This window comes from Labrus bergylta, chromosome 6, assembly GCF_963930695.1.
Source record: "Labrus bergylta chromosome 6, fLabBer1.1, whole genome shotgun sequence".
In the NCBI taxonomy this organism is placed as follows: domain Eukaryota; kingdom Metazoa; phylum Chordata; class Actinopteri; order Labriformes; family Labridae; genus Labrus; species Labrus bergylta.
The window spans coordinates 29,155,923-29,179,808 of NC_089200.1; the positions used below are offsets into that span (position 1 = coordinate 29,155,923).

Genomic DNA, 23,886 nt, shown 5'->3' on the forward strand with positions numbered 1-23,886 from the left:
TTCCCATCAGAGACTTAACATGCGAGGTGTCTCTTTAAGAGGAGAGCCTCTCTGCATCTGCTGATCTGTCAGCCGGCGCGGTGCCGCCCTCCCCTCCCTCCCCTCCCTCCCTCCCTCCCCTCCCCGCGCACTCTGCTGCTGCACCGGTCGGACGGTGAACACAGAGACTTACCTGGGGCAGACAGCACATCATGCGTGCGTCCTCGATCCTTATGGATGATCAATGATTGGAGCTAAAATGCGCCGGGTCCTCTGTTCTCGTCATCCCGGGCTCTGCAGGTGTAAAAGATTAGCAGACTGCAGGGTTGGGAGACACGCTTTATCTCCGGATCACATCATACATGTTTCATGTACAGCTATGACATTTCCTTCCGCTCCGGCATGGATGAGTCCTCGTGGCTCGTGCCTGTAGTGTCAGTCCGTGGATTATTTCCTCTGTGTGGAGGTTTGACCGGTTCAGCGGGTTTGGTGGTTGGAGGGAGCAGCAGCAGTCTGATCAAGTAAGTATGAGATAAACAGGACTACATTTCCCACTGTGCTGTGTGTGAACACAATGCTCAAGTTTTTTCTGCACATAATGAATCCAATCTAGTCCCCGTGTTACTCTGCAGCAGCATTATACTGTTAAATGTGTGTTCACTGGCGGGCTGCAGGCGCTGAAGCTCAGCATGTCCTCCTCGGTGGTTTTGTCCGGAGCGAGGAAGCTGAGTCTGGGAGAGCTGCCCATGGAGAGCTGGATGTGTCACCTGCCCTGTGCTCTGTGGGACATCCCGCTGTACCACCTGGCCATCCCAGGTAGGCTGCCTGCCATATGACAACACAATATATTGTTAGTTAACATTTCTTAGTGGGTATATTTGTGAGGGGTGTAACTACAGCACAACACAGTGTAAGACTATAGGAGCTGCCATGATAGTTCAAGTTCAAGTTCAACATCCTTTACTGAACGGTAACAACAGTTATTGCCAGAGCAAACATTATTTAAATACAGAAAAGTAAAAACAAACAAAAACTCACAAGCAAATAGACAAAAGCTCAAATAAAAAGAATAAAAACATCCTGACAAGTTTGACTCAGATACAAAGTTGTACCCTTAGCTGTTCAACACAACACATTTCATAAAACTCAACCTCATTTCTTAAAAACCATCCAAGGACAGAGACATCGCAGCAAAACAAAGACAACCCAGGCAAATAAAGACAATACAGTCGAGTGAAGAGAGCGCAACTAAATATGGGACAACCCAACTATTCCGACCATGCTGCCAAATTCAGACATTGCACTTAAAAACAGGCATCACAAAGTTTCCAACTACGCAGCCATGAACAAAAAAAAAAAGCAGCCAGAGACCTTTCACAGTTTTAATGTTTTGTTAAGTTGTACTTCATAAACAATAAGGTAAAATAATCGATATGTCTTTGTGATGATTTATATTTATTATCCCCCCCCCCCCCCCCATCAGGCAGCCACAATGCAATAACCTACTGTCTGGACATGAATGACAGATCTCCTGTTGACCTCACTCAGCCAGACATGCTTCAAAAGCTGGACAAGTACATGAAGCCTCTGATTCGCCCTTTTGTGTACAAGTGGGCCATAACGCAGGTAATAAAAGAACACATATATTTATATTAAATACATCGATTTTATTTTAAGCCTTCAGATGCAAACTGTGCCTCCTGTGTCTTGCAGGAATTCACAATAAAGCAGCAGCTGAACTGTGGGATCAGATACTGTGACCTGAGGATCGCGCACAGGCCGAACGACAGCTCCACTGATCTGTACTTCTACCACGGTGTTTACACCTCGCTCACTGTCCAGGTGAAGTAAAGTCTCACTGGGCTGAAAGATCAATCACAAGCACACATTACCACACTCTTCTCTCTGTCATGGGATACTAAAGTTTCTGTCTCTGCTCGTTTACGATTTAACATTTTAATTAGATTCCTTTCTTTTCAAATTGCACTACAATGAAGTGTATCACATCCTTCTGTATCGTACTGTATCATATCATATTATATCATATTGTACTGTTTGGTATCATATTACATACATACATCATATCTTACTATATTGTACAGTAGTCTGTTAAACTCTACAGTTTTGTTCTGTTCTGTGTCCTTATGATTGAATCGACATTTTATTTTGAAATTTTCATATTGTACCAAAATTCTACAAATCGGTTCTAACTTTTATTTTTATAATAATAACAATGTAACATTACAATGTAGAGTAGTGTTAAAAGAAGGCTTAGAAGAGTTATCTAAGCATTGTATCATAGCCTACACATCGTAACAAGCCTTTCATATCAAAGTCAGAATCTTACAATAAGGTTGTCATTTTTTAACATTGTTACAAAAGAGGCAAGAGTTGTGCCTGTAAAGGAAGGCTTTGATTCTTCTTCAAGACAAGAGTAGTAATGTTTATTATAGTCAAAACTTTTTTTAATTCTAATTGGATCAGACTTTGACAACAGCAAAAACACCAACATGTATTGAATTGAGTCATTGTCTTTTTCATATCTAAGAAAAAGGAGGTGTTACTTCTTATTTCATAGTAACAAAATCAGCGTTATTTCCTTTAAATGTGAATCATTTTTCCAGAGATCTTTGCATAGAAAACAGACCTAAATCCATGAGAGAGTGTGGACATTAGGGGGGCTATTTGTAAGAAGTTCTGACATGTGATACTCAACATGTAAAACAGAACAGGCTGCAGAGTAAGCGTGACGATCTTTAAGGTGGCTTAAATGAGAAACGCGAGCGTCCTTCACCTCACCTTTGCTCCTGCAGAGTTGACAGGTGGTGAAGGAACAGACCCTGCAGGTTGTTACGCACCTCTGTCATACTAAAGATAGGCCTGAGTGTGAATGCCAAAAAATCAGGTCCTATACCAGATCACTGAACCATTTCATGTGTGTTCAAAGCTTTTAACACAAGGCTGTGAATTGTGCATTAAATGCAGTAGAAGCAGACTAAACAGTAACCTATGTTTTTTTTTCCTGACAGACTGTGTTAACAGAGATCAGGGAGTGGCTGGATGCTCATCCCAGAGAGGTGCTCATCCTCTCCTTCAGCCACTTCCTCGGCCTAAACCAGGAGCTCCACATGCTGCTGCTCACAACCATCCGCAACACATTCACCTCCAAACTTTGTCCCAAAACGGTACGACATCTCCTCAGCTTTTACAGAAGTGCTTAAAGGATGTGGCTGTGTTTAATCTATATTGTTCTTCTTGTAAATAAACAGACTTAAGCTCCATGAATTGGTGCTAATAATAAGTATTGTTTCTGTAACCATACCCTAATTTACCTAATTTATCTATGTAATGGAGCTCCATTCTTAACCAAAAACAGCACTTCTATGAGCCACACTTAGTTCTGAGTGACATTTGCCTTCATTATTTCGGGCACACACTGTGTAGTTTGTTTTGACTCAATCCTTCACACACCATCCTGCTGCCCCAAATATTCACTAGAGCACCAAATGTAGACTAATGTGCAGCTAAAAATAGTCCCCTGACAAACGCACAGTTTTTCTCCTGTTGTGTTTGCTACCACCTCGAGTGTGAAGCTTTTGATACTGTTGTATTTAAAGGCTCATTTTTAGAGATCATAAAACGATCTCAGGGCTGACAGAATAGAGTTCAGTGAAAGTACAGAGAGCCGTGTGAAATGTGAACTTCCACAGTCAGTAGCAGAAGTGAAAAACCACATTGAGAACACACCACCACTCTGGAGGTTTTTACACAGCAGAGTTTATAAAAGGGATGTAAGAAATATGTATCTACTCTTAAAAAACCTCTAATGGTAAGACTTTACATGCAAAGATAGTTTTTGCTGACGTAGGCCAACTAACACCTCTTTGGTCCATTTAAAAATGTTATTCCTCAGAGTTCATTCTTAGGTCAGGTGTGCGTCATACCCGCAAAGTTTCATAAAATTATGTAAAAAGAAAATCTCTATACAGTGTCACCATAGTACATTCAACAATATTAGAAATTGTGACTACAGTATCATAATAGTGAAATTGGCAGATTATCTTGTGTTCAAAGCCCAATTTATAAATAAAGGACACTTCAGATGGAGGGCTTTTTGTTTTTATTGGAAAGGACAGCTGAAGAGAGATAGCAAACTTTGGGAGGAGAGAGTGGGGGAAGACATGCAGCAGGGCCGAGGTCGGATTTGAACCTACAGCCGCTGTGAGGAGGACAGTAGCTTCTGTACACGGGGTGCATGCCATACGTAGCTGTTAGGCTCTACGGCACCCCACGATGGGGAGCTTTTGTTATTTTAAAGGTTATGAATTAAACATAGTTACGATGTTGAATCTGTGCATGCAATAGTCATTGTACAAACATCGATACGTCAATATATCATCATCCTGACTCCTGTGATACAATTATCAAATTACTGTTGCCAAATATCGATACTTTAATTATAAAATAAGACAACAAAAGTTCACTGTTTCATTACTCCTCATGGTGGCGCTGTGAAGTGAACCTGAACAGATGTTAAATGGCCAAAGAAGATGATGACAACGGGTTAATGTCAGGCAGCTGGGAAAATAAATTAAAGAGATGAAGCGTGATAAGAGGGGAAATCTATTTGCCGTGAAAAAAATAAATCCTACACTCGACCTTTTTAGAGGCGTTTTGTAATCAGAAATCTGGATGTTTCTTTAAATGATTGTTTTACTGTTCATCAGTTATCTCAGAATCGCTATAGCGTGACATTATCGTTATCCTGAAAATGTATCACCTATTGTATTGTATTTTATTGTGAGTTACCTTGTGACTCCTAACACTAACTGCAAAGGAATAATTTGACAAAATACAATTTGTTAAAGCAACTTCTGTAGTGGGGTCAGTTTGTCCCAGAGTACGGATAGTAAACTGCTTTGTTTAATGATTACATTACAGTACATTACATTCAGTACAGAAACTATGAACAGCATGAGTTTGTCTTACATGGTGCTGTATTTTTTTTGTTTGACTTCAGGAAGTGCTAACTCTTCGAAACCTGTGGGCTTTAGGCTACACTGTGATCGTGTCCTATGAACACAACATGGCCAGCTCTCACAGCGACCTGTGGCCACATATTCCTTACTGGTGGGCAAATAAATGCAAAGCAGAGGCTCTTATTGAGGAGTTTGAACACAGGAAACAACATGGCAGACCAGGTAACGAGTCGATCATTCATGACGTTTTATTGCTTGTTAACTGACGCTGTGTCGAGGCGAATCCACACAAAGTTTTTAACATGTGTTTTCCTGCTCTAGGTGGCTTCTTTGTCACAGGAATAAATCTGACAGAGGACCTGAAATACATCTGCACACACCCCACAGAGTCCCTGAAGGACTTGGTGATGTCCACGTACCCGGCGCTGCTCGGCTGGGTCAAAGAGCAGACTCCCGGCTCCAGAGTCGGATCTCTAAACATCATCGCAGGGGACTTTATCACCGAGAGCCACTTCGTACCCACTGTTGTTGCACTGAATGAGAAACTACTGAAATGGTCGTCGTGACTTCTCCACATTTTTGCATTTAGAGACGAATGTGAACCATAGCATGATATACACACAAGCTTGTTTTTAAAGAAACATTCTACTTGAATTATTTATTAATGCACTCGTTGAAGGCTGTTAAATATACATTTCAGTCTTTAAGCTACTTGAATACAGATTATCTTGGTACTTTGATCTGCACTTGTCTGTTTACACTCAGTTGACTATTTATGCACTGTATCAGTTTTTCCACCAGTTAGCTTAGCTAAGCAGTTTTATGTTACGTTCTCCAAAGCAATAAAGATCCAACTAATCTTCCATTACAGTACACATTTAGAGGAGTAAGCACAAAGCGTTTATTCTACAAGCACATATGATGTAATGTAGGCCTCAAACTTTTATAATCCTGACAAGCAGGCAGCAAATAGTTTCACCTAGAACACATGTAATGTTCAAAAGAGAATGTAGAGAGGACTTGAGACATATGCAAAGTGCATGACCGTTTATTTGCATGAACCCAACCCTCAGCGATGAACTTATAGATCCTTTTAGCCAACAGGTTAGGCCTTGATTTAATAACATGCTGCACCGCTGTGCCTGTGGAGATGAGCTGTTCCAATAAACATGAGCCTTTTTAAGCAAATCTCTCACTTCTCCAGTCTTTCATCATCAACCAGTAGTACACAGTGAAGAAGAACATTTACTTGAGTTCTGTACTTCAGCACATTTTAAAAGTTTTTTTTTACTAGACTATATTTGAAACTTATGTACTTATGACTCTACTCCACTACATTTCTATGAATGTTCTCATTACTCTACTATTGCTCTGAAGTCAGCTGATGAATTGTCTTTGTTCTGAAATCTGATCCAAAAGACAATAAACTGTGGTTCTGTGTGTGGTTTATCTGAGTGGTGTTGCTGCACTTTGTATGTTGCACGTCTCCATGGTTGAACACAGAGCAAACATCATTCAGATCAGCCAGTTCATTGAGTGAAATACAGAGGTTGTCTACGGAAGAGGATAAGGGCCACTGGAAAAAAAAAAATTGGTTCTGATTTATTTATTTTTTATTCTGACTTTAATCTCAGAATAAAGTCAGAGTTAAAAAAAAATCTGAACCAAAATGTTTTTTTTCAGTGGCCCTTATCCTCTTCCGTAGGTTGTCACTGTCTTTTCTTTCTATATGTTTTAGTATATGTTGGGTGCTAACACTGCTGCAGAGAAGTGAACAAAAAAAGGAAAGGGAGTTTTAGCAGCACCAGGAATTAGAGTATAATGCTGCACAGTTACAGAGTTCAAGAGGCCTTTCACCGACTGAAATGGGGGTTTAAAAAACATGAATGTTGTCTCACTGTGGAAAGCCTGGCTGACATTTTCCCTGCTCATCAGGTATTATTGGTTGTTCCCATTAATGTCCTGTTTATTTTGGAGCGGCCAATCTGGAAGTCTGTAGCATGTGAGTTAGAGAATGTAAATAATGTTTTCTAAATAAACATGACAAAGTAGAATGTACAGCCATGTATTCTTGACTGCACTCACCCGATGTGAATACTAAAGTTTTTTTAAAAGCAAGTCCTCCAGGACTTCAGTTCAAGAAATCATTTGACTGAACTTTCAAATGTATTGGAGGAAGTTTTTCTCCAGGAGTATCTATAATTGACTCAAGTCATGAAGTTGTGTACTTTGTCCCCCACTGTCATCAACTAAGAGGTTTCCTCTAATCAAGAGTGTTTAAGTCTCTGCTCAACAGAGTTTGATTTTCAGATACACCAAGCAACTGTAGCTTCTTCTCATTTCTCAGTTTGTACACCCCCCCCCCCCCCCCCTTTACCCTGCAATCACGCTGTGACTGAATTATGGGACATAATGATTTTCCTACTTTGACAAATTTGTATGAAGGACAATTCAAGTTAGACACATGAAGTCAGAGGAAATGTTGGTATCAGTCCCAGACTTGCAGAGTTAACAAACTGGACTTCTTATTTCGTGAATCAAGGAAAACTAAATGAAATAACTCGGCACCCAAAAACTTAATTTTTTTACTTCTTTTTAACAGGGTTTTACAATATGGTTTATACATTTGTTCATGTCTTTATACATTCAAAGCTTAAGCCTTTTCCCATCTAACGATGCATTTAAGATCCGGAAAGTTGGAAACAGAAATAAGAACAACACTTATTTGTGTACCTGTGCTGCTTTAACTGTCAAATAAAGGGCCAGGGCCAGGGTTAAAAAGCTTTTGTGTTAGCTTTGCAAAATGTGCTTTTTTCCAATGCTTTCTCTCACAATAGTTTCTTTTTTTAAATCATCACTCTGCTGCTCTGGGGTCAGTTCAGTTCATGCCATTTCAATAGCTGTAGCCAACGTGAGATTTTTGTAAAAGCCATAAAACCTTTCCCTTTATCGCTTTTTTAAATGTAAAAATAATCTTAACATTAAGAAAATGTCTTAAATCACCTGTTGTATTGAGTGACAGAGCGTGCTATGGGATCTTAACTTTTAATATGTGAAATCAAATCGATTTTGGTCAATGAATCAAAAATATTCAAGTTTACAAATGACTTTTCAGGCAGGAATATGTCGCAGCTTTTAGTTTCCCGGAGGTTTTGAAGTTCTTCTTCATGGATGTATTTTTTTTCAAACTTTATTCATTTAACAAAGAGGCATTTAAACTGTTGAACATTTCACAAAGTACTCCAAGCAGAATATTTAGTTGACAAAATAAAAACCAAACTGACCAGAAAATAACAATACATCAATATAACTTGAAAAAATTCAAAAATAAAATTAATTTAAGTACATCTAAGTAAAATACAATTTGTGGGGGATTTAATCCATATTAAATTCAAGTAATTTAGAGAGTCTCTCACTTCTTTTTAACAACTTTTCAAAGACTGAAAAAAGATTTTCATGTCATTTTGAAATGCTACAACATTTGAATAACTTAAAAATATCTACATTTGTGAAAATATAATTTACATATACTCAAAATATTATTAAACAGGAATTCATCCTCTTTGTTCTGCACAAACACAACAAACTTGAACATAAAACAGGTATCTCATGCTTATTTGTAACTGACCATTCATAGATTCTGTCCCAGCAACAACTTCCTGTTTTGATGCTCGCTCCGCCCCATAGCTCCGCCCCCATCCCGACGTCATGGCAACAACGCCAGAGGCTGTTTGACTGAAGCAGCATGTATGCTAGTCAAAAGTGTGAATGAAGTGTTTAGATATGGTTAAGATACAGTTATTTAGGAATAAATATATCCCATAGCCTCTATAAGTGTGTTTTAATATTAAATCGAACAAAAAAACCCTCCTACCTGAGCTGAAGTCCTGCAGAGTTGGTGTCAGTCACAGCAGAAGAATCAGGAAATTCTAACTTTCATCACCATCCTCCCCTTCCCTCCCCTTTGTTCTCCTTCCTTGCAGTGAAGTTTGTGGTCGGTCATTTAAAGAAGTCAGATAAAGGAAGAGGTCAGGATCGATCATATATGATGACTCATTTGAAAGGGTTTCTTCTCACGTCGTTTGTTCAGTTTCAGTGACGGACGGAGCGACATGGAGCCGAGCTGCCAGGACTGGATGTCCGCTCTGCCGGAGGAGCTGTGGGACATTCCTCTGACAAACCTGGCCATACCAGGTAGGCTAAACAGATTCTCCTGTTTTATGTCACTGAGTTCAGAACATTACTCCTATAGGCTACACAGCAGATATGAACACTCATGAAGTTAAGTTATACTAGAATAACTTCTAGATGTCTATTCATCTAAATGATTAATAGTGTCTGTCATCATTTAAAACCTAAGCTTCTTCTTCCTGCTTGAATTAAGGATTTTCTTCTTTTGTTTGACATTTATCTTGAAGACAAAGACTTTGGACTGTTGGTTGGACAAAAACATACAAATTTAAAAAAGTTTTGGACATCATGATAAACATTTTCCTAAATATTTTGACGGGTCACTAATTGATCAGTTGATCTCTAGTGACAATATTTGATAATAATAATAATAATTATAATAAACCAAAATGATTTTATATGCAAATCTAAATTTGACAACCTCAGCAGAGCAGAGCCTCATACCCCTTGGGGGGCCTGGACCCCAGGTTGGGAACCCCTGGTCTAGGGGATTAAAACACTCTCAGATTAAAACTCCGATGAAAGCACATCTATAAAAATGTGTTTTTAAAAGAGATTAAAAAGAGGATAAAAAGCAGTAAGGTGGTATGGAGATAGCCCTTTTTATTCAAGAAGTCTCACTGGGATGAATGTTTAGATTTCACTCGTGATCTTCAAAAATATAACTCATCACTATATTAAAACAAGACCAGGTAGTCAAACCACTGAGCGGTTAGTCTATCACCAATACATGGAAATGAAGCCTCTGCTTTAGTTTTTCATAGGAGTGAATGTCTTTAGGTTTAATAGTTGCAGTAATAGAATAAATAGTCAGATCCTGTTTTAAGTAACAATAGTGATACCACAGTTTAAAAAAAAAGTCTTATGTGATCAAAAGTGCTGCATTCACCTTCATTTATTTAGAAAAATGATTAACATGAAAACAAACTTAAAGTACCAAAAACAATGCAGGATGACTCAACTCATCAAAATATGAGGATGATTATTTTGAATATGTTCATAACTTTGGTCTAGCTTGTAGTAAAGGTAGGTTTACTGTTAAAACTTTTTTATTCCACCGGCCTCAGTCTGTTAGTATGACTGTGTGGTGTGAGCAACAGCATCGACCTCTGAGAGTTTTAAATAATACAACTATAATAAGGCTTTACATGTTAATAATCCATCTCATAGAAACTATTTCAGTTCCTTAATGAATGGATACTTCTATTCAGTCCTACTCTAAAGTGCACCTCGTGTTTGTTTGTCTGATTATTTGTGTGTTTTTTGTAATATTGAAGGTGTTATGTTTAAAATGTCAGTAAAGACTTGTTTGAAAAAATGTGTTGGAATGAATCATCATTTATTAGTTTCTAATACTTTGCATCAGTATTTTAACTCTTGAACTCAGAAATGTAGAAAAACAAACTGTCTTACATTTGAATGGGGTTTGTAAAGACATCGTTCAAAGTTTCTGTGTTTTTTCCGACCATGTTTTTTTCCAGGGAGCCATGATGCCATGAGTTACTGTCTGGATATAAACTCCCCTTTGGTGCCCTCCGAGTCAGATGCTTTCAGACTCCTGGATGGACTTTTCTACTGCTTTACCAGGCCGGCCATCTTTAAATGGGCAACAACACAGGTATGCGTGATAGAAAACAGACTACAGGTGCAACTTATGGTCAGCATAGAGCAGGTGATCATGCAGATGTGTGAGGACCCCTTCTGGATTGTGAAGGTGTTTCTGTGTTTTTCCACATTACAGCCTTGGTTTAATTACCTTACTTACTACCTGCTAATGATAATTAATTACAGGATTTTTTTTCCATCATTATAATAAATGTTAAAGTTATTTGTGCCATCAAGACACTGAACTCTATGAAGAACTGAGTCTGATTATAATAAAGGTGCAATTATTAAATGCAATTCCCTGAGTATATATTTATGTATTTTTACTGTTGGTCTGTGTAAGTAATTGTTGTCCTTTTCTTGTTTTGTTTTATCCATCTACCTCTGAGAGCAGATTCACTGAGATTTTATTGTATATTTGTGAAATGACAAGAAAGTATTCTCTTCTATAAAATATCTATAACACAGGGTTATACTAATAAAAAATATTCTGGTTGATGTTTCATGAATCATTGCAGGATAAAAGCATGGAGGAGCAGCTGTCGATGGGGATTCGGTTCTTCGATCTACGCGTCGCACACAAACCCAAAGACTCCTCCAGCGACCTGTACTTCACACACGTCATTTACACACATCTAACAGTTCTGGTGATGCACAGCCTTTCTTCATTAAAGTTTCACTTTTGGATGTTATTGTTTATTCATAATAAGGTTGTCAAATTTCCGATAGTTTGATACCTTTCAATATCACTAAAACGATACAAGCTCTGTTATTCTGACGATCGATCGTATGGAAAAGTACCAAAGCTTTGAAATAAAGTACAGATCTGTGACCCAAAGTTAAGAGGTGATCTATTCTAAGTCACAGTTTGGCAAATACTGTTGTTTCTCAAGTCTTTTGGGTGACTCATAGGGAAGTTAAAGTTATGTTTATGTCTCAACAGACTTGGTGACACCGTCTACCATGTTGTGTAATTTAGACAGTTCAGGAGTTTGTTAGCAATTGTTTATTTGAAAAAAAAGCCAAATATTGAGTGCCTCGGACTTCTATCATTTCTGTGGAATCAAAAGCCGTATCAATATTGATTTTTACTAGTATTTTATCGCAGTTTAAAATTCAGGTTCAGGAAAACCCTAATTCATAAATTTTTTTATGTTTTACAGGAAACTCTGTCCTCTGTTGCCACCTGGCTGGAGTCCCACCCGAAGGAGATTGTCATCCTCGCCTGCAGCCACTTTGAAGGAATCGACGACAGACTCCATGAAGCGTTCATTTTCTCCCTGAAGAAGCTCTTTGGCTCAAAACTCTGCCCAAGGAAGGTGAGTTTTCTCCTCATACACAGCTGATTTACACAATAAAAAAACAGCACACTGTCTCACACAACCAGTGTTGTGTTTTCCCCAGGACTCTGTGCCGACCCTGAGGAGTCTGTGGGCGTCTGGTTATCAGGTCATCCTCTCCTATGAGTGCCAAACTGCAGCCAGACATTGTGAGCTGTGGCCTGCAATCCCCTACTGGTGGGCCAACAAGCGCACAGCACAGGGAGTGATCAGTTATCTGGACTGGAACAAAGAGATGGGACGACCAGGTGAGTTTAATTCACACTTTGGCACAATTTTGATCTGGCTTTCCTGGTGCTCGACTCAGTTTGATGTTTATTTTTTTTTACTCCCAGAAAGCTTCTTTGTCTCTGGTTTGAACCTGACAGCGGACAGATATTTCATCACCAAGAACCCCAAACAGTCTCTGAGGACGCTAACGTTCAGTAACTGGGACTGTTTGAGGAAATGGCTGGAGGAGCAGACGCCCGGATCAAACCCTGAGAGCCTCAACATCATCGCAGGAGACTTTGTGGGTCCTCTCCCCCTCTGCTCTCTGGTCATTAAATTGAACCAAAAACTTGTACAGAAGAAAGCCGTCAGATGAGAAAAACATAGTTATAGATACAAATGCACTAAGCGGACATGTATCCAAACATTTATTTACTTTGTTATCCTACAAAGAGGGATCATTTCCAGATAATTTCCAGCTGCAAAATCATGAAACAAACACAGAAATATGCCTAATTTACCTCAAAATTGTCAGCATGGCATGTCATGAAAATAATCCCATCATCACAAGAAGTTTGTAATTGTATATATTATAGTATTGTAATATCTGAACCAGTTCACTTCCATCGCTGGAACACCTGCTGCTGTGCCGTGATAACTCACTCATATCTGGCAAACAGAGGGGCGTCCAAAACGGCCTACCTTCACTGGTCTAAACAAATCCAGACCATTCAGGACCAGAATCTGAAGGAGGACATACTGGCTGCTGCAGAAGCCAGCACTTCAACACATCATTTGATCTGAATGTGTGATGATACTGTAAGGTCATTCTATGATTTAATTTAGTAGATATCTTTAATTCAGCATATTGTTCATTTTGTTCATTCTCTTCACATCCAGAGAAAAATAGGACAGTGGTTCTCAACTGGTCAAGCCTCAAGACCCACTACCAGCTCCTTCATGAAAAACCATGACCCCAAAATTCAGATATTTTTCAACCAATCACAATTATTTAATACAATTTTTTTGCAGTTTGGATCATCTTTATCTCGTAATAATGAGATCTTTATCTCGTTATAACAAGAAACCAGGCCAAAAAAAAAATCTCCACATGAATGCAATACGCTTCCGTAGAAAGCTCACATTTTTTTGTACCTCTCTCTTTTTCACCCTCTCTGTTGATTTTTGTGGCCATGTTTAACTGTATTGGACAGGGCAGCTGAAGAGTGACAGGAACTGTGGGGAGGAGAGAGTAGGAGATGACATGCAGCCGGATTCAAACCCACAGCGGCTGCGATGAGGAACAGAACACTAAATCCATACGTTTTGTATGTATTTGCTTTTCCAGTAAGACCAATTTGATGTAGATTTTTCTTTTATCTTGCTCAGCACCCCTGTGGTGCTGGATAACTCACTTGATGGAGAGTGACTCCTACATGTGTGAGGCTGTGTCATTGATGTAGTGGCCCAGGGTTCGACTCTTTTCCTGTCTGTCTTCAGCTGTCCTTTAAAAAAAACACCATGTAATTGAATAACATAGTTATACATTACAGATGCAGGTGATAACTAACAACCTGTCACTCCACTCCAGCTCCACCATATTGTCTAAATATGGTCACTTCTGGCTCCCTGAAACATAATATGGCAACAGACAAATCAAAGGTTCTTTATATATTTTCTTTATTATGAAAACATTCATCCACTTTAAAGTGCAGTTTATACATGTTTACCAGAATGTACATCCTTCTGTAGCGATCAAAACAGTCCTCTTTTTTAAGGTGTTTGTGGTTCAGTTTGCAGCAGCAGGAAGGATCACTCTCCTCTTCTCTCCACTAGCTTCACTTGAACAGTTTCTTGTAGCGTCCGTAAGCAGCGCGGCTGATGATGACTCTGATGACAGCTGAGCCTTCGTCTGCGTCCACCTGCACGTCCTGAACGGCTGCTTCTTTGTATAGCCAACTGTGGAAGGAAACACACACTCACTATGGATGCTCTCTTGTTCTAAATCTAAAAAGAGAGAGAGTGATTCAACAGTGCTTACCTTAACTGAGGAGTGCTGAGGTCCACTTTGAGATCTAAAATGTGTTTTCCTGTAGAGTTTACAATCTGATCTTCCACGGCTCTCTGCAGCTCATCCAGGCCTCGCTCCTCCAAGGCAGATATGGGCAACACACCGGGCTCTGTAATCTGATAGCTGAGGGGGACAACAGAAAATACTTTGATTTTCTTCTGAACACTAAAACCATTTCTCCACCTCTTTTTACACATATGGGTTAATACCAATATGGGTCTGCAACACCTGGGGAATCACTACAGAAGATCTATACTGAAAAACTGATTGGCCAACTATTTGTCATGGTTGGGACATTTTTTGTAAATGTTTGTTTATTAGCTAGTGTGGGTTTCATAAGTGTTGTGTGTTTCTTCTGGGGTGTTTTCAGTTTAGCTCTGGGTAGGATTTTGCTTGTTTTCAGTGCTTCTTCTTTTGCTGCAGAGGCTGGGAGGTGTGTTGCCAGAGGCAGAGTTACTCATTAGGTACAATCAATGGCTGCTGATATGTCCCTCTGGTCCTCTGGTCGCCCAAATTTTCTCAGCGCTTTGCCAGTGATCCAACCCTGTGATTTCCTGTTTCTACAGTGACACTTTCCACCGAGCTTCAATCAATCGATGGGCCTGAGTTTTTTTTGGTTTTTTTAAGAACAAAGCAAAAACTCTCTGATTCCAGTTTAATAAAAAAAGAATATTGTCTTATGTTTTTTTCTCCTCTATGACAGTAAACTAAATGTGTTTGTGTTGTGAGCAAAACAGGACTTTCAAAGATGTTCTAAATATCTTTTGGAAACATTGATTAACAAATTTCACCATTTTCAAGTTATCGATTAAATAGTTATGTTTAATCGTTTTTTATGTTTTTTTTTAATCATTTACAGATTTATTTACAATTGCAAGTTGTAGCCTATCACCTACTATCATGGCCTTAAGTGTATACATATGTTTGGGCTTTTTAGGCTTTTATTTAGAGATAGGACAGTGGATACAGTTAGGAATCGGAGAGAGAGAGTGTTGGCAATGACATGTGGGAAAGGAGCAACAGGTTGGATTTGAACACGGGCCGCCCGCTTGGAGGACTTTATCCTCCGTACATGGGGCGCTCGAACTAACCACCAGGCTACCGGCCTAGTATATTAAATGTAATTATTTTAAAACCTTTTTTAATTAAAATTGTATTTTTTTTACTGGTTTTGTGAAAGAAGGTTCTGAGTTAAGACATCACACACTTAAACTAACTTTTATACTGTTCAGCAGATTCTCATCCACTTTTTTTTGACAATGATCAACCTTATTTCCCCTTCACAGAATTAGGTATGTACACTTTAGTGAAACAAATGCGTTGTTGTAAAAGTTCTCTTTGATGCGGCTGCAAAAACTGTTATTTCAAAACATCAAGCTTTTTCAGATTTGATTTTCAGTCTTGCCTCTCTTGAATCTCCCCTGTACATAATAAATGTCTATATTTAAGCATAGCTTATGGTCAAAGTGCAGCAGAGTCCAGGCTGCTGCACTTTACATACAATGCATCCTGGGACACGTAGGCACTGCAAAGCATCTCATCTCATGAGAAAGCTCACAATGAGAAATGTAATGCTGCAGATCTGTGTTAACTCTGACTGGACATCCACATTATAGGTAAAGAGAAAAAATGAATTTCTAAAGATCTCTGAAATTCTGAAGGAAAGAAGAGGTTATTTTACTCGTCAACGAGGTCAGTCTTATTGTGGACTTCTATCATGGAGCTCATCAGCCGGTCAGGGATTTGCAGGTTCTTTAGGACATTCAGCACGTTGACTTTCTGATTCACCGTCTCTGGATGACTGATGTCTCTGACGTGGACGAGCAGATCCTGGAGGATGGAAGACAAGTCAGACTTTAACTTTAGATAGTAAACTAACTTTATCAGAAACTGTTTCTGGTTTGAGAATCTGGAACATACTGAGTGTTTTATGTCTTCCAGGGTGGCAGAGAAAGAGTCGATGAGTTGGTGGGGCAGCTGGGACAGGAACCCGATGGTGTCCACGTACAGGACCGTCATTCGACTGGGCAGCTGGCCGGCGTGAACAGTGACATCCAGCGTGGCAAAGAGCTGGTTTCTGGGCTGGAGGTCGCTGTCGCCTGTCAGAGCTTTGATCAGAGTCGTTTTCCCTGCACAAAATAAATATGTGAGACTGTGAATGTTTACAATACCCAGTGAACAGTGTGTCCTGACTGTGTCCAGGCTCTCACCACAGTTTGTGTATCCTAACACGGACACGATGGGGAACTCTTTGTGTGTCCGCTGAGAGCGCAGAAGATGACGCTTTTTCCGCAGTTTTTCCAGCGCCAAACGAATCTTCATCTCACGCTCTTTGAGCAGTCTCTGCTGCACCTCCAGCAGAGTCTCACCTGGGAAATGAACAAATCACCGTACTGAAGCTGCTTCCTAACAGGTCAGCTCAATCACTGTCAACCTGGTGTTGGGATTCTGTACCTGAACCTCCGATGTACCTCGCTCCTCCACCCTGCTGGTCCATGTTTGTGATTTCATTTCTTAGACGAGACCTGAAGGCATCAGATGAAGGCAACAACATTAATTAAAGAGAAGCAGATATCATTTATAGAGAGGAACCGTGCTAATTATGGTACAAGAATTTCACATGTTAGGTTCTTTCCTCCTAAAGTTTTTGATCAAATCTGGAAATCCAATATGGGGACAGGTTTTCTAACCTCATTGATTTCTTTTTTTGTCATAGAAATGTGTGATTTTGGTTCAATGTTTGAAATATTACGCTGGCTGGGAAGTGCAAACCAAAATTACAAAGTGTGAAACACTTTTGCAAAAGCTTGAGACGAATTTAAATTTTGGAAAACCTTTTTACATTTTATAAAACAAAATTAAAAGTAAAACACTTTACCAGGACAAAACACATTTACATTTAAAAAAACACATTTACGAGATGCTAAACACTTTTAAGAGCATGGAAACAAATTTGCAAGCGGCAGAACACTTTTACCAGTCCTACATTTTTTTATTTTTTTACAAATGACAGAATCTTGCCGGAAAGGGAACGTATATGCTGGTAGTGATTGAGTGAGCAGACAATTCATTTGTTAAGACGGAAAGACTGTGCGTTAACTGCTCCGCAAAGCAAACAAAACATGATTTGTTCATAAACTCTAAACGCCAAAGCAAACCAATGGACCACTCACTTAATCACTGCACGGTAACTTCCGACATTTGGTACATTCCCTTTCCGGCAAGATTCTGTCGTTCCTAAATTTGTCTCAGCCCTCGTACATTATTTTTAGCATCTTGTAAATATGTTTTCTGAAATGTACGTATGTTTCGTCCTTGGTAAAGTGTTATACTTATGTAATTGTGTTATATAAAATGTAAAATTTGTCTCAAGCTTTGTAAAAGTATTTCACATTTTGTAATTTTGGTTTGTACTTCCCAGCCACCGTAGATAAGTATTTAAAGTGTGACAGGAAATAATGCAAAAACGCTTAGAGTAGGCCTACTTTTAGTGAGATTACTGCCCACATTATTTAAAAACAAAAATACATTTTAGGAGGTGAATTTTGCAACCATGATAAAAACACTTTCCTTATTTTTCAAATGGACAATCAAAAGGTCCAGGAGACAATTAACTGGAAAATAAGTGAGTAGTATATGAGAAATCAAAGTCACCTTAACAGAGGGATTTCTGCCAGAGAGATCTGTAACTTGGCCTCTCTAGTCCTGGCGTTACAGCGGAAGATGTGCAGGACCACCGAGTATCTGTCAAAGACTTTGACGCCCCAGGCCTCCTCCAGCTCCCTCTGTGAGGAGGAAAAGAAGAATCAGGGAAATAAATCTGACTTTTATTCTGCCTGATGAGATATTTCTTCTCATCAGGAAATCTATATGTTCCAGTGTTTCACTTCAAAACAGTTTTGATTATTTCAAATAAGATGCTGCTACAAGTCACAGAGAATATATTTCTGTTCATGAGAACTTTACAAGAACCAAACTGATTTCAGAATACAAATTTATCTTTTTAAACAGCCGCCTCCTTTTTATTCCTTTGTATACTAAGAGCAGAAAATAACCAAATTCTTTCATACATAGAAATCAAAAACACACTTTAAGTCATTTCAACTGTTTTACTATTCTGATAAATCCCAAAGACAGTATTTAACAATAAAATTGATTTATCCAGCTTTCATTTCTTTTACTGAACAAGCCAATCTCACGTCTAGTCTACACATGCTTTTACCAATAATACTGACATTGTAGATACAAATCTATGGTATTCTTTGTTGTTGCTCTGTTTGTCCTTCTTCCTGCATCTCTCTCTATCCCACTTTTCAACACGGTTTCAGCAGATGGCTGAGTCTGGTTCCACTCGAGGTTTCTGCCTCTTAAAGGAACTTTTTCATTGCTTCTGTCACTTTGCTGAATATTGCTTAGTGCTGAGCTCATGGTGACTTAATGTTGGCTCTTTATAAATAATAAATCAAAGAGTACACTCTAGATCTGCTCTTTTGTAGCGTTTTGAGAATATCATTGTTATGAGTTGGTGCTATAGATATAAAGACTGATTGATTGGGGGAGATGGTGGCACAGTGGTTGGTTGGTGTGCGCGCCCACACTTTAATCAAGTGTTTTATTCTGTTAATTACAGAATATATGTCATACTTCAGGACACTTGCAATAACACCGGCTGCTCAATTCAAGCACATTTATCTTCTACATACTCATACAAGTATACTAAACCCCTCATTTAATCATGTGATGCTGTAGTGTATTTTTATATGTTTTTATGTGCTGTCCTGTAAATGTTTGTTTGTATAGTGTTTTATGCTCTCTGTGCAAGGCAAATTCCCCTTGGGGCAATAAAGGTTTCGTTCATCATTCATTCATTGTAATAGTAAAATGAACCTTTTTTTGGTATGCCCTTGCTTTGTAGCCTTGACACACTCACATTAAGTCATCTGTTGGTTCTTGGACACTAGTTGTTTCAACTTTTATTGAAAGTTCATGTTGTAATATAGAGACATTGTCTTTTTCTGTTGGCTGTTAATTATGATTACTTTTTGAAGCATTATTGTCCCCTTTCTTCTTCTTTTTGAGGGCTGAATTTTTGTCTGTCAAACTTTTCTGTCCAGACAGAGAGTCATTCTGAGACGAGCTCACCTCAGATAAAGGAGACAGACGCTCGACATTCACAAACACAGCAGTGACTCCAGCTGTCTGCCGGATTTTCTCTGCAGAGGAGAAAAAGTATTCATTAGATGATACTGACTTACAGCACTGACACATGCATAAAAAGAGAACAGATCACACTTCAAAAACGCTTCACAAGTGTATTTATTTTTATCAGGGAGGTCATAGATTGCCCAGGTTGTAAAAGACGAGTGCATTAATCACTTATAGATATTTAATGAATACATGCTTATTCAAACATTGCTCAGATAACTCCATCAGGCCATGTCTCAATAAAAGCTTTTCTTCCAGCTATTGCTCTCTGTTTCAAGAGAAGGGGACCAAGCACTGACCCTTGAGGTACCCCTGTGGATAAGCTGTGCACTTTGGACACTTCTCCCTTCCACAACACTCTAAAGGATCGCCCAGAGAGGTAGGACACGAACCAGCAGAGGGCAGATCCTGAGATGCCAAGTTCAGAGAGCGTGGATAGGAGGATTTGATGGTTGACTGTGTCAAAGGCAGCAGACAGGTCTACCAGTAATAGAACTGAGGACTGACCCGCAGCTCTGGCAGCTCGTAGCGATTCTGTTACTGACAGTAGTGCAGTTTCAGTAGAGTGGCCCCGCTTAAAGCCTGACTGATTTGGGTCAAACAGATCGTTTCTGAACAGGAACTCAGAGACTTGCTTAAAGACTGTGCTCTCAAGTATTTTTGACAGAAAGGGCAGAAGAGAAACCGGTCTGTAGTTTTCAACCTGGGCTGGGTTTAGTGTGGGTTTTTTTTAGCAGAGGGGTGACCCGAGCTTGCTTGAATGCAGTGGGGAAAACACCCGTTGACAGAGAGGAGTTGATGATATTGTTAAGTGCAGCATTAAGCGGAGAGGAAATGGTCTGCAGGAGGCTTGATGGTATTGGGTCCAGAGGACAGGTGGTGGGCCGAGAGTCTAGCACAAGCTTAGAGACTTCATCCTCAGTCAGAGAGGAGAATGAGTCGAGTGAGGCACTTTTGGTTGGTGCCTTTGGGCTGAGTTGGTCAGGCTCAGAAAACTGGTTACTGATGGTTGCAACCTTTTCAGTAAAATACGAGGCAAACATGTCTGGTGTGAACAGATCGGAGGGTGGAGGAGGAGGTGGTTGAGGAGGTTGAAGCAGTGAGTTAAAAGCAGAAAACATTTTTCTTGTATCTGTGGCATTGCATATCTTGTTCTGATAATATGTTGTCCTGGCCGTTTTCAGGCTGGAGGAGAATGAGACAAGGCTTTGCTTATAGTCATTGAGGTCAGCGGACTGTTTGGTTTTTTCCATTTTCTCTCTGCTGAACTCAGCCCTGCTTTTTGCTCTCTTATGACTTCCGTGAGCCATGGACTAGGGTGGGTTTTGCAGGTTGTTGCTCAGTGGGAAGAGTTTATTGAATTTCCAGGTATTAGAAATGAGGATACCTGTACCACCTCCACGTCCAACAGAGCGGGGGGTGTGTGAGAACACTGTGTCAACAGAAAGAGCAGCTGGTGTGACTGTATTTTCTGGGCGGATCCAGGTTTCAGTAAGGGCAAGTGCCTGAATGTCTGACATTTTTGGAAGTGCTTGGATGAATTCAGTTTTATTCACAGCAGATTGACAGTTCCAGAGGCCAAAAGTAAATGAAGGGTGGGCAGAAGGGGCTTTCTTAAGCCGAGCCAAGTTCTTAAGATTTTGTTGTCTATGACAGATGTGTCTTTTCCTGTTCCCATGAATGACAGAGATTTCTTTGTAGCACATGTTGCGTTTGGCAGGTGACCAGAGAAAATAGGCAAAGCAGTAGTCGTGGATGCCCGGGCTCTGTGTGGCCTTGGTGAAACGTTTTAAGCTTGGATTTTAGTGAAAATCCCGCCCCAGAGGGTGTGACACGCATCAACTGCCTCTCCTGTTGATGCTCAGAGAATGAGAAAACTTCAGTGCTCAGTCCAAGCAAAGCCTGACAGCGACCCCACTATCAATCTCTATTAAAAGCAAAGTTTCGCTTCACCCACCTAAACTGACAAGACCTTCCTAGTTTTCAAATCAGAGCTTGTTCTCTATTCAGACTTTTCAGATGAATGTGGCTCATATTGAGTGTACTTTTCTCAGAAACTAATACACTTGTAAAACAGATGTGAGTTTTTGCAGAGCATACCTGTCAGAGTCTGGAAGTTTCCTTTACCAAATATCTTCTTCTTCTCCGGTGTCTTGGTGGACATGATGATCTTGTCCACCACTCTCCAGTTGTCTAAGGTGTTGACGAGCCCCACAGCCTCGGCCATCATCAGCTCAGCTGCGTAGAAAGTTTAAGGTCATGGGGGATGAAACCCATCCAGCATCATGAACACTGACATATCAGGCTGGCATTGACTTTTAAATGACCTTGAGAATGTTGTTCAAGTAAGAGCCACTCAGAAGGCAAAAAGCCATCCTGGAAGACCCTCACCACCCTCTTTATGCAGAGATCAGATCCCTAACGCTGGGAGGTCCAAATCCAACAGATATCTTTGGTCATTTGTCCCACAAGCAGCTGGGTTCAATAAGCTGTAGGCATGGTTGTACATTACATGTATACTTTGGACTGTTTGACTTCAATACTTAATATCTGAGTCTCCTCTCACCTGTGGTCAGATGCTGCTTCCTGCTCCCCCACTTCACATCAGGGTGAACGATGAAGACCCTTTGCTGACCCTCTCCGATACCTTCAGGAGCCTGCTGCTGAAACAGCTCCTCCACCTCATTGTCATCAAGGACATCTTCATCCTCCTCCTCCTCCTCCTCCTGAGTGAATCCTGTGGGCTGCCCACTGCTGAAGTCACCTGAGCTCTTCAGCCTCCACGCAGAGAGAGACACACCTGTCAGCCGGTGGAGCTGCTGCTTGTTGACTGCAGGTGACAGGTGAGTTGTGTGGAGGAGTCTGCAGGCTGTTGCTGTGCGACAGCTCCACGTGCAGGGTTGTCTCAGGAGCGCGAAACATGACTGGATCCTTCTCAATGACGTCATGATGCCTCGAGGAGCTCGCCCAAATGAGTCATTGCTGTTAATAAAACAAAACACTAAACTACCATCACGTTTAGCATGCTAAACATGAGCCACTAGGACACACAGCAGCACTGTTTACGTTTTCTTCTTCTTCCCGTCACAAAGGTGCAAAAACCAACAAGAAGAACGAATACTGCCCCCTGGTGTACAACTTAGAAACATTCATGCAGCAGAAGAAGTTGAAACTTCTTAGCTGGTTATTAATGATACTAAAAAAGGCTGCACTTTGTTTTTGTAATGCCCTCTTTTCTGATTAAATTTGACTTAATTTGACTTTAATTTAAAGTATTTTATTTTGTTTTATTCAATGTTTTTTGGTCAGTCTAGTTGTTATAGGCCTATGCTTATTTTGTCATCTTATTTTTACTATAAAACCTTTTAAAGGTGGTAGTCTGTATTACTTTCATATTTGCAGTTGTGAAAATATATTTATATATAATATTTTTTTATTCGGTCAAAATCTGAATCTAAAAAAGTGTTGAATATAATATTTGACAAAAAGTGCACAAACAACAATCAATACTAAACATGGTTTTAGGAACTAATGGCATGATCCTTTTTGTAAATGTTGAAAATTGAGTTAGAAGAGGTAATCAGACCTTACTTTAGTCACAGCAGCACTGCATTATAACAGGTTTAAACTAGAAGATAAAAACCTGTGGTTGGCTGTAAAATATGCTGAAGTATCAAATTTCCCAAAGGGGAGTGTTTCTGATTCTGATTCTGAAAATGTGAATCAGAATCCAATTTATTGCCAATTAGATTTACACATACTAAGATATTTTCTTTCTGGATTAGTGCAAAAACAATGAACATAAAAGTAGAATAAAAAAGTGGAACACTTTTAAACAGCAGAACTCCTTCTGTCACTTCAATAAGATAAAATAATCAGTTAAGTTGAAAATTTAAAAACAGACAATTAGAAACAAAATATGTACAACAGGTGTAATAGAAGAGCTGTGCAGGAATGTGCAAAACACTGGATGTAGCAGGAAGAAACTGTGTGCATCATAAACAAACAATTATAAGTCCAGTGTGTGATAATGTAAATCACAAACTTGATTTCTATTTTTTTACATTACTTATATTATGTTTAGTGAAAAGTACACACTTTACTTTCCTGTGGATGAATGTCTTGACTGTATTTAAACATGTAGCTTTTTGAAGCAAACTACTTTTTATATGTAGGGTAAATCTAATTTATAGCGAGAAAACCTAGAAGTATGGGCACATGATGAAGCACAATACATGTTTAATGCATGGAATTTTATCCAGCACAAATTGAAAAGTGAGTTTCATCAACACTCATCATAAGCACC

General features: G+C 39.6%; 3 protein-coding genes across 4 annotated transcripts; 2 read left to right on the top strand and 1 right to left on the bottom strand.

The window, feature by feature from the left end:
• Positions 1-120: 120 nt before the first annotated feature.
• On the top strand, positions 121-6,398 carry plcxd1 (phosphatidylinositol-specific phospholipase C, X domain containing 1). Its single transcript, XM_020632293.3, has 7 exons — positions 121-500; positions 654-795; positions 1,463-1,605; positions 1,693-1,821; positions 3,009-3,164; positions 5,000-5,180; positions 5,280-6,398. The coding sequence occupies exons 2-7, from the start codon at positions 669-671 to the stop codon at positions 5,522-5,524; spliced, it is 981 nt and encodes a 326-aa protein (XP_020487949.2). The 5' UTR covers positions 121-500; positions 654-668; the 3' UTR covers positions 5,525-6,398.
• A 2,274-nt stretch (positions 6,399-8,672) lies between these two features.
• On the top strand, positions 8,673-15,055 carry si:dkey-66a8.7 (PI-PLC X domain-containing protein 1). Its single transcript, XM_065956130.1, has 7 exons — positions 8,673-8,986; positions 9,049-9,152; positions 10,631-10,767; positions 11,273-11,401; positions 11,918-12,073; positions 12,159-12,342; positions 12,430-15,055. The coding sequence occupies exons 2-7, from the start codon at positions 9,071-9,073 to the stop codon at positions 12,678-12,680; spliced, it is 939 nt and encodes a 312-aa protein (XP_065812202.1). The 5' UTR covers positions 8,673-8,986; positions 9,049-9,070; the 3' UTR covers positions 12,681-15,055.
• On the bottom strand, positions 13,968-22,658 carry gtpbp6 (GTP binding protein 6 (putative)). 2 transcript variants are annotated; one of them, XM_020632905.3, is made up of 10 exons: positions 22,147-22,658; positions 21,681-21,818; positions 19,518-19,588; positions 18,030-18,160; positions 16,830-16,900; positions 16,586-16,744; positions 16,296-16,504; positions 16,057-16,205; positions 14,346-14,498; positions 13,968-14,263 (listed from the first exon to the last, which is right to left on the bottom strand). In XM_020632905.3, exons 1-10 carry the CDS (start codon positions 22,526-22,528, stop codon positions 14,143-14,145), a joined length of 1,584 nt encoding a protein of 527 aa, XP_020488561.1. In that variant the 5' UTR covers positions 22,529-22,658; the 3' UTR covers positions 13,968-14,142. The 2 variants fall into 2 exon arrangements, with proteins under 2 accessions (XP_020488561.1, XP_065812201.1); XM_065956129.1 differs by having other exon boundaries at positions 16,296-16,744.
• Between the last annotated feature and the right edge of the window lie 1,228 nt (positions 22,659-23,886).